Raw genomic sequence first — 10,477 nt, 5'->3', positions numbered from 1 at the left:
TGCGGCGAACTGACCTCTACACAATGCAACGGAGTATTTTATGTTTGCTCTCTCTGCTACCGGAGACACTGATAACGAGTGTCTCAGAGGCCTAAATGAGGGAATGGCCATAAACGTTTGCCCCCCTTAAGACAGGATTTCTCAAGTGCAAAGTGACATGGAGAGGGGCTGTGGCTCAGTGGTAGAGCATCTGCTTGGCATGCAGAAGGTCCCAGGTTCAATCCCTGGCATCTCCAGTTAAAGGGACTAGGCAAGTAAGTGATGTGAAAGACCTCTGCCTGAGAGCCATGGAGAGGGGCCGTGGCTCAGCAATAAAACATCTGCTTGGCATGCAGACGGTCCCAGGTTCAATCCCCGGCATCTCCAGTTAAAGGGACAAGGCAAGTAGGTGATGTGAAAGACCCATGCCTGAGACCCTGGAGAGCCGCTGACTGTCCGAGTAGACAATACTGACTTTGATGGACAGATGGTCTGATTCAGTAGAAGGCAGCTTCATGTGTTCATATTCCACTTGTTTCCACTAATTGGGCGAATTTCTCTAATTGCCTGGCCAAGTCAAACTCCCGGCTGTTAACGCCAGCATTTACTGCACCGTTGTGAAGGGGCTGTGGCTCAGTGGAAAACCCTCTGCTCGGCATGCAGAAGATCTGGAGCAAGAAACGAAGCCTGCACCCCAGGGACATCTTAGCAGAAGCAAGTGAATAGCAGGCCTCCCAGACTCATAGGGGGAAACAATGGCTTCTTTTGCCAACACACCACACGTTGATAAGTATTTGTTAAAGCATACAGAGTCAGATAAAAACTGAACGTTTAATCCACAAAACAGATCTTACCATTTAATTAAAGAGCCCCACGGTGGTTATAACACATTTTTGAACATTTTACCCTACAAGTTAAGAAGTCGGCATCGCAAAAGTAAGAGGAAACAACTCAATAACAAGAACATACCAATCACAGCAGAAACACTAAACTGAAGATCCCAAATGTGGTATCCATGGGCATTACAGTGCCTGCCAACACCTTACCTGGGGCCTGCCAGGTGTTTTTAGGAAGTGGGTGGGCCTTTTGCTCAGCACAGCTGCTGACTGGCCACTGAAGCTCATAGAATCAGAGTGAGACCAACTAGTCCAACCCCCCTGCTCAATGCAGGATCGGCCGAGAGCATCCCTGACAAGTGCTTGTCCAGCCTCTGCTTAAAGACTGCCAGGGAGGGGGGAGCTCACCATAGAATCCTAGAGTCGGAAGGGACCACCAGGGTCATCTAGTCCAACCCCCTGCTCAATGCAGGATTGGCCGAGAGCATCCCTGACAAGTGCTTGTCCAGCCTCTGCTTAAAGACTGCCAAGGAGGGGGAGCTCACCACCTCCCCAGGTAGCTGATTCCAACTCTTACAGTAAAAAATTTTTCCCCTAATGTCCAGATCTGATTGGCTGAGCAGATTAAAATGTTTTAATGGCAGCTGCCACCACAGAGCCGGTGTTACTCTGTCTCTCACTCCTCTTTGCCAGTGTATTGCTTTAACTGCCCCTCTTCAATGCATTTGAACCTCGTGTGTGTATGGCTCCACCTTCTGCGCCCACCACCCTAGGTCAGAATGCCAAAGGTGCCCGCGGGGTCAAAGACTGGGGACCCCTGTGCTAAACAAAGCAAGCAGCAGGGCTGTACTTCAGATAACTGCAAAGCCCTTCAAGCAGAAAACTACCTCGACCCTACACGGACAAGCCAGGAAAGGTGGACCAGAGCCAGCGTGGTGTAGTGGTTAAGAGCGGTGGTTTGGAGCTGTGGACTCTGATCTGGAGAACCGGGTTTGATTCCCCCACTCCTCCACATGAGCAGCGGACGCTAATCTGGTGAACCGGGTCGGCTTCTCCACTCCTACACATGAAGCCATCTGGGTGGCCTTGTCACAGCTCTTAGAGCTCTCTCAGCTCCACCAACCTCACAGGGTGTCTGTTGTGGGGAGAGGAAGGCGATTGCAAGCTGGTTTGATTCTTCCTTAAGTGGTAGAGAAAGTGGTAGAGAAAACCAACTCTTCCTCTTTTTCTCAGAGTACCCCTAGTTCTTTGGGCACCAGAGAAGGCCCACGGGCCACCCCTGCCCTACACCAAGAGGGCCGCTCTCCTGCTCTTGTCCCACCCCCCGCCTTTGGACGGGTATTGCTTCTCTCTATCCTCCGCCCCAATAATTGTGCACTTTCTACCATCCCAGAAAGAAACCCAAGCTCTGAGCTTTACAATATGCAAGAAATACATACATTTCAAATCAAAGAGGAGGAGTTTATTGTCGATGACCCCTTGTAATGCAAGGAAGAGAAACCGGCTCCTGAACAAGGAACATTTGACTGTGAGGGGCCCGACGCTACCGTAGAGAGCACGCAAAGCTGCAAGAGGGCTTGGTCAGCGGCGGTCCAGCACACCGTTCGCGGGGGGCTCAGTAGGCAATATGGAAGGGCCGCTCATACTTGCCTTCTTGGATGAGTTTCTCTTTATAATCCTGGATGGAAACAAAAGTGGAGGGAGTCAGAGGCGCGAAAGGAGAAAGGCCAAGACATTTCCAAGGGTGGCGCAGAAGCAACTGCAACGAGGGGACGGCCGACACTATGCCTTTCGCTCTGAAAATTCTACAGCTGGGCAGCCATGCGGCATCCCGAACCTTTCAAGCCCAAACTTTGAATGGCTGCCCACATAGTGTTCACAGTTATAACTGGTAAATCCCACTTCACATCAGAAAATGAGCTTACGTCTCTAGTATTATAGATCAAATCAAGCCTGAACTGACCCTAGAAGCTAAAATGACTAAACTGAAGCTATTGTATTTTGGTCACATTATGAGAAGAGAAGAGTCACTGGAAAAGACAGTCATGCTAGGAAAAGTTGAAGGCAGCAGGAAAAGAGGAAAACCCAACAGGAGATGGATTTTACTCAATAAAGGAAGCCACAGCCCTCAATTTGCAAGATCTGAGCAAGGCTGTCAAAGACAGGATGTTTTGGAGGACGTTGATTCATAAGGTCGCCATGAGTCGGAAGAGACTTGACGGCACTTAACACACACACAGTATTACTACGTTGTACCAGTCCTTCGCTGCCAAAGCCAAAAGGGCAACTTTATGGGAGACTACCAGCTTTGCATCTGCAGAGTACGTGTTTACACTCACCCTTTCCTTTTTGAAGACGTACCACCAGAAAGCGATGGGCCCTATTCCCCACAGGATGCCCAAGAAGGACATTTTCGCGTTGATGCGGAAATGAGGGTAGACGTTTGCCTTGGCGTACGTCCACTGCATCACAGCCGGGTCTTCCTGAGGGGAAGAAAAGAGGACCGTGACGGAGCTGGCCAGTTAGGCGTCATCTGCTGCATTTCTTATCCAGCTCCTTCTCCAAGCTCAGGGAAGGATATGAGGGCATATCCCAATTGTGTGAGGTCAGCCAGGCGCAGAGAAAGCTCACAGACAGCTTCATGGGCGAGTGGGGACTTGAACCTGCATTTCCTCAGTCCTAAGCTGGGTAACCCAAGGTTGGGTGGGGAAAATAAAAGATAGATAATGAAAATATAATTTATTTAAAGGGCTATGCCAAGATGAAAACTATTTAAAAAACGTTAAAACAGCACAATGGCATTTCCTAAGATTGATACTATAACCACATGCCAGATGCATTTCGGCCTGTTTGGCCTTCCTCGGTGGTCAATTGAAACACGTGCTCTGGCTAGACCTCACCTAGAGATTGTGTTCAGTTTTGGGCACCACAATTTAAGAAAGATGTAGATAAGCTGGAACGTTTCCAGAGGAGGGCAACAAAGATGGTGAGGGGTCTGGAGACCAAGTCCTATGAGGAAAGGTTGAAGGAGCTGGGTATGTTTAGCCTGCAGAGGAGAAGACTGAGAGGGGATATGATAACCATCTTCAAGTACTTGAAGGGCTGTCATGTAGAGAGGATGGTACTGAGTTGTTTTCTGTTGCCCCAGAAGGTCGGACCAGAACCAATGGGTTGAAATTAAATCAAAAGAGTTTCCGTCTAGACATTAACAAGAATTTTCTAACAGTGAGAGCGGTTCCTCAGTGGAACAGGCTTCCTCGGGAGGTGGTGGGCGCTCCTTCCCTGGAAGTTTTGAAGTAGAGGCTAGATGACCATCTGTCAGCAATGCTGATCCTATGACCTTCGGCAGATCACGAGAGGGTTTTAAGTTGCGGCTTTCCTTCCCCCTTTTGCTTTTTTGTCCTGGTTAGAGGGTCAGTCTAGGTTCTGGGAGACACAAGTTCAAATCCCCACTCTGCCATACAAGCTTGCTAGGTGGCTCTGAGCCAGTCACACATATTCAGCCTAACCTGACTCCCAGGGTTGTTGTGAGGATAAAGGAGAGGAGAATTATGTATGTTGGTTTAGGTCCCCAACGAGGAGAAAGGAAGAGAGAAATGAAACAAATTATCCCCAAAGCTTTATCTATTTATTTGGGCTATTTATTTGGGCTTTACTTTATCTATTACTTTAGGCTTTACTGTTTAAATATTAACCAGAACTGTACTCCGCTTTTTTTTTAACTTGAAAGGTAATAAAGTAACACATTTAATAAAGGTGAAGATCTCCCACCCCTCCAGGGGAAAAAGTAGGCCGGAGAAGAGACTAGGCAGAAACCCTGCCACACAATATTTAAAAATAAATAAAGCTGGGTGACCTTGGGCTAGTCACACATTCTCAGCCCCACCTACCACACAGGGTGTCTGTTGTGGGGAGGGGAAGGTGATTGTAAGCCGGTTTGATTCTGCCTTAAGTGGTAGAGAAAGTCATGATATAAAAACCAACTCTTATTATTATTATTATTATTATTTTCTACATGTATTGTATGGCCAGGAGAGGAAGCGTGGTGTCGTGGTTAAGTGCGATGTCATGGAGCGGTGGACTTTAATCTGGAGAACCGGGTTTGATTCCCCCACTCCTCCACATGAGCAGCGGATGCCAATCTGGTGAACCGGGTTGGTTCTCCCACTCCTCCCCACGAAGCCAGCTGGGTGACCTTGGGCTAGTCACAGCTCTCTCAGCCCCACCTGCCTCCCAAGGTGCCTGTTGTGGGGAGGGGAAGGCGACTGTGAGCCGGTTTGATTCTCCCTTAAGTGGTAGAGAAAGTCGGCCTATAAAAACCAGCTCCCCTTCTTCTATAAACCCAACATAATAGAGTTGGAAGGGACCACCAGGGTCATCTAGTCCAACCCCCTGCACAATGCAGGTAATTCACAACTACCTCTCCCCCCTACACACACACGTGTGACCCCCTACTCCATGCATGCCCAGAAGATGGCCAAGATGCCCTCCCTCCCATCATCTGCTTAAGGTCACAGAGCCGGCATTGCTGGCAAATGCAACAGCCGTTTCATAAGTTCCGCTCGTCGCATCCGCGTTAACAACGAGGCGCGCCCCTTCCTGCCCCTTCCCCTCCTCGCACAACAACCCCGCGGGGTGGGCCGGCCACTCACGATGAAGGCGGGCCGGGCGGGGTCGTTGAGCTGCAGCAGGTAGCGGCGCTTGAGGCGGGCGCGGATGGCCAGGCGCTCCGCCTCCGCCCGCCGCTTCTCCGGAGAGGCGTCGTAGTAGGCCGGGTCCAGCTGCGGCGGCAGCGGCGCCAACGGGGCCGGGCGGTACTTGAAGCCCGACCCCGAGGGGGAGGAGGACGAGGACTCCGCCATCTTGCTCGGGCGTCCTTCGCCGCCGCTTCCGCCGCCCCCCCACCCCACCCCCACGTGGTTTTAAAGGAAAACGCAACCTCTGACCCGGAAGTGACGCGTCCGCCGGCCCAAAGAGGGCGCGCGCCCGGACCCCCGACCGACACGTCCGGTTCCCAATCAGAAGTGGGCGGAATCCCTCCATGTGTGGGGCGAGAGGGGCAGAAATACGTCGGGAATACATATATAAGAAATACCTAAGCAAGACTGTGTGTGTGTGTGTGTGTTAGGGTTGCCAACCTCCAGGTACTAGCTGGAGTACACATACATATATGTATGTGTGTGCATATATGTGTGTGTAACTGTGTGTATATATGTGTGTGTGTAACTGTGTGTATATATATATGTGTGTATATATGTATGTGTGTGCATATATGTGTGTGTGTATGTGTGTGTAACTGTGTGTATATATATATGTGTGTATATATGTATGTGTGTGCATATATGTGTGTTTGTATGTGTGTGTAACTGTGTGTATATATATGTGTGTGTATATATGTATGTGTGTGCATATGTGTGTGTATGGTGTGTGTAACTGTGTATATGTGTGTGTATGTGTGTGTAACTGTGTATATATATATGTGTGGGTGTATATGTATGTGTGTGCGTATATGTGTGTGTAACTGTGTATATATGTGTGTGTATATGTATGTGTGTGCGTATTATGTGTGTGTATATATATGTGTGTGTATATATGTGTGTGTGTATGTGTGTGCGTATATGTGTAACTGTGTATATATGTGTGTGTATATATGTATGTGTGTGCATATATGTGTGTGTACCTGTGTGTATATATGTATGTGTGTGCGTATATGTGTGTATAACTGTGTGTGTATATATATATGTGTGTGTGTATATGTGTGTGTAACTGTGTGTATATATATGTGTGTGTGTGTGTTAGGGTTGCCAACCTCCAGGTACTAGCTGGAGTACACATACATATATGTGTGTATGTGTGTGTGTGTGTAACTGTGTGAGTGTGTGTGTGTGTGTATGTGTGTGTGTGTGTGTGTGTGTGTTAGGGTTGCCAACCTCCAGGTACTAGCTGAGTACACATACATATATGTGTGTATATATGTATGTGTGTGCGTATATGTGTGTGTGTGTGTAACTGTGAGTATATATGTGTGTGTGTTTGTTAGGGTTGCCAACCTCCAGGTACTAGCTGGAGTACACATACATATATGTGTGTATGTGTGTGTGTGTGTGTGTAACTCTGTGTGTGTATATATGTGTGTGTGTGTGTGTGTGTGTGTGTGTGGTGTGTTAGGGTTGCCAGCCTCCAGGTACTTAGTACAAGAATATGCTGGGATAGCTGCAAAAACAGTTTGTATTGGAAAACCAAACAAACAAACAACAACAAGTGCTATATACAGAAGTGACAATTCACATCAGTGAAGTGCTATGTACATAAATTGCCATAAGCATATACAGCAATCTAGGCATATATATTTTTCATATCCTAAATGCAGGTAGATGTTTCAATGGATGTTCAAGGTGGAATGCTGGGATACGACCGTTTCGGAGTCTTCTTCAGTCCCACATATTTCACCATAAGTGTATGTATTCACTTCAATGAAAATTGACAAGTTCCTCCTATGGATACATGGTCTTGCCGTATTCAAGTTTTATAAAAATCTGTAGTACAGTAGTCTCAAGAATTTTAAAGCAGACCAGATGCACAGCTTCTTACAAGAGGCTGTAACAGGTTCCTCAAGGGATACAAAGCTGCTACACTCAAGGAAATACCTGCTTTGGTGGTGGGGTAGGAAGCTGACTAAGCGGTGGCTCCTCCCCCGGAAACGCCCCCCCTGCGCCAGCGCAGCCTCTCCACACCGTTGCCGGCACCACAGAGAGGCCGGCAGAGGGGGAAGGCGCCAGCGCACCGCCAGCGTGAATAGTGTAATCGCGTGATTACCCATATTTACGCCGGCGGCGAGGTCACTCCGCCTCCTAATTACTTTTGGCCCGATTCTCAGGAATGGGCTGTAAGTTTGTGTACTTATTCTAGACTGATCGAGATTTCGTTACTTGCTTTTCTGTGTGCTTTTGGGGTGTAACTGCCTGGAGGTTGGCAACCCTAAAGGCAGAACAACTTACTCTGGAGGGCTGCGAAGGCAAATGCTACAAATGCAGAGTGTTTGACCCAGCCATACGAGAGTTACTTACTACACTGCCTATCCCCAAGCGAGTGAGAAGGTTTGCCTGTAAGAAGGGGTTGTACATTTGGAGTGTTCCTTAGATGAACTAATGCGGTCAGCCCCTGGCAGATTAATCTGCCTTCCACCCTTCCCCGCCCGTACCCCAGAGGCCCTGCTGAATTCACAGGACTTGGCTGTCAACTGTTAGGACGAGGTCATAATGCAAACAAGTTTGCTGCCTTTAAAATGTGCTGTCTTGGTCTCCTGGTGAACTGAGCTCGTGCACTATAACAAGTCCTTGGGTTGGTCCTAACAGAAAGCTTGACATGGACGGTGTCAGCGTCTTATGCGTGATGCTCGCCTCATGGTACATCCCATTTAAAAACAAAGGGTGTGTGCGTGCCCTAGAGAACGTCTTTTCAGAAACACAAAAATTCATCTTTTAATTGGCAGCCCCAAACAACCTAAATGAAGTTCTGCACTAGCAATAAAGCAACTCCAAACTGGTCCGGGAAAAACACTGCGCTAAAATGTGCAGCCAGAAAACCCAAGGAAAAAACAGAAAAACCAAACCAGCTGCTGCAGGCACCCACATTTGAATGGAAAACACAAAAAATACACAACCCCCCACCCCAAAGCGGTATGGGGCCAGAGGCAACAAAAATCACATGTGTGGAAAAGGTCCTTGTTTCATTCCGGTTCTGTAGGGGCCCTTTTTAGAATAGAGGTACAGAGGAAGGTACAGAGGAAGTAAAGCGAAGGGAAGATCCTTTTCCGGGGGATTTTCCTGTTGATGTGGTTGGCGCTTCTGTCAATGTAGGGTTGCCAGGTCCCTCTTCGCCACTGGCGGGAGGTTTTTGGGGGCGGAGTCTGAGGAGGGTGGGGTTTGGGGAGAGGAGGGACTTCAATGCCGTAGAGTCCAATTGCCAAAGCGGCCATTTTCTCCAGGTGAACTGAGCTCTATCGGCTGGAGATCAGTTGTAATAGCAGGAGATCTCCTGATACCTGTCGTGAGTCAGCCTGAGAATTACTCTTCAGAAGAAGAGGAGGCAGAACAAGCCCTCACTCCCTCTGAAGAGATAACACCGGAACAGCAAGACGGGGCCTCTGAGCCAGAAGATCGGCCGGCTGAAACAAGAGAACAGGGAAGAGAAAGCCTTTCACCTTCAGGGTCTCCTCCACCAGTGGAGAGAAGAAGAGTAAAAGGTAGAATGGCATTGCAGCAAAGGAGAAAGTCAGCCCGGCTTTTGGTCAAAAGACGTAAGTTGGCGCAGGAGGAATCAGAGTCTGAAGCCGACAGTTGAGCTGAAACACCTAGAGAGTCACGAAGGCAATATAAGCAAGGCTGACCGTTAAGTGCCTCGTGGGAGCAAATGTTATTGCATGCTGCCTGTCTCTTATCTTGAGAAGCTTCATTTAGGAGTCCGGTTTGCCGTGGTGTTGAACTTGGAAGAAAGCCGTGCCTGCAGCCAAGACCGTAACGGCGAGGAGCTTGTATCTGCTGTGATCTTGTTCCTGTATTGTGAGTATACTGTTCCTGTCCTTATTAAAGAGCTGCCGGCCCCTCCCGGCAAGAGTAAAATACGCGCCAGGCTCTGCTTCCTTCAGCATTGATACGTTGCTGTGTGGAAAGCAGAGACTCAGACCTGCCTGTACGCAACAATACCCACCTATGTCAATGCCCTAGTTGGAATGAAAAAATTACCCAGGCACTTGATACAATGAACTATTACTTTGACAACCAACTGGGGCCTTGCTCGGCTACTCCTTGGCCAACCTACTGGCCTCCGTAGACCCCTGCCGTGCCTCCTGGTGTATCTTCAGGCCAAGAGGCTTGGCCCTAGGCAGCCACCATTGCCATGGGTGGGGGACAGGCATAGTCCTACCAATCAGCTGCACAGCAGGGACGAGCCAGTGATGGTGCCACCAGCTCTGGACACCAAATTCTCTCCATCCACTTTCACCGCACCTTGAAGGGCTGTCATGTAGAGGATGGTGCGGAGTTGTTTTCTGTTGCCCCAGAAGGTCGGACCAGAATCAGTGGGTTGAAATTAAATCAAAAGAGTTTCTGTCTAGACATTAGGAAGAACTTCCTGACAGTGACAGCGGTTCCTCAGTGGAACAGGCTTCCTCGGGAGGTGGTGAGCTCTCCTTCCTTGGAGGTTTTTAAGAAGAGGTTAGATGGCCATCAGTCAGCAATGCTGATTCTATGACCTTAGGCAGTTCATGAGAGGGAGGGCACCTTGGCCATCCTCTGGGCATGGTGTAGGGGGTCACTGGGTGTGGGAGGGGGAGGTAGTTGTGAATTTCCTGCGTTGTGCAGGGTGTTGGAATAGATGACCCTGGTGGTCCCTTCCAACTCTATGATTCCATGCTGAGAACCCACTTGGTTGTTGGTTGCTGTCCACCCTGACTGATCTGAACTGACCAGGGAGAAAAACCTGTGCCTGCCTGGCAACCCACCTACCTGGCATCTCACTTCAGCCAACTTAGGGTTGGAAATTCCTGGAGATTTGGGCATTAGACCCCACTGAGAGACCTCAGATCTATGGCATTAGACCCCACTGAGAGACCTCAGTGGGGTCTAATGCCATAGAGGTCCACCCTCCAAAGCAGCCATTTC

General features: G+C 49.0%; 1 protein-coding gene across 1 annotated transcript; it reads right to left on the bottom strand.

The window, feature by feature from the left end:
* Window positions 1–2,430: 2,430 nt before the first annotated feature.
* Window positions 2,431–5,677, bottom strand: NDUFB4 (NADH:ubiquinone oxidoreductase subunit B4). The gene is made up of 3 exons (XM_056848369.1): window positions 5,468–5,677; window positions 3,155–3,298; window positions 2,431–2,493 (listed from the first exon to the last, which is right to left on the bottom strand). The coding sequence occupies exons 1-3, from the start codon at window positions 5,675–5,677 to the stop codon at window positions 2,431–2,433; spliced, it is 417 nt and encodes a 138-aa protein (XP_056704347.1).
* Between the last annotated feature and the right edge of the window lie 4,800 nt (window positions 5,678–10,477).

This window comes from Euleptes europaea, chromosome 4, assembly GCF_029931775.1.
Source record: "Euleptes europaea isolate rEulEur1 chromosome 4, rEulEur1.hap1, whole genome shotgun sequence".
NCBI classification, from domain to species: Eukaryota; Metazoa; Chordata; class Lepidosauria; order Squamata; family Sphaerodactylidae; genus Euleptes; species Euleptes europaea.
Note: the sequence above shows the minus strand (reverse complement) of the source record. Positions and strands in the feature narration are given on the sequence as shown.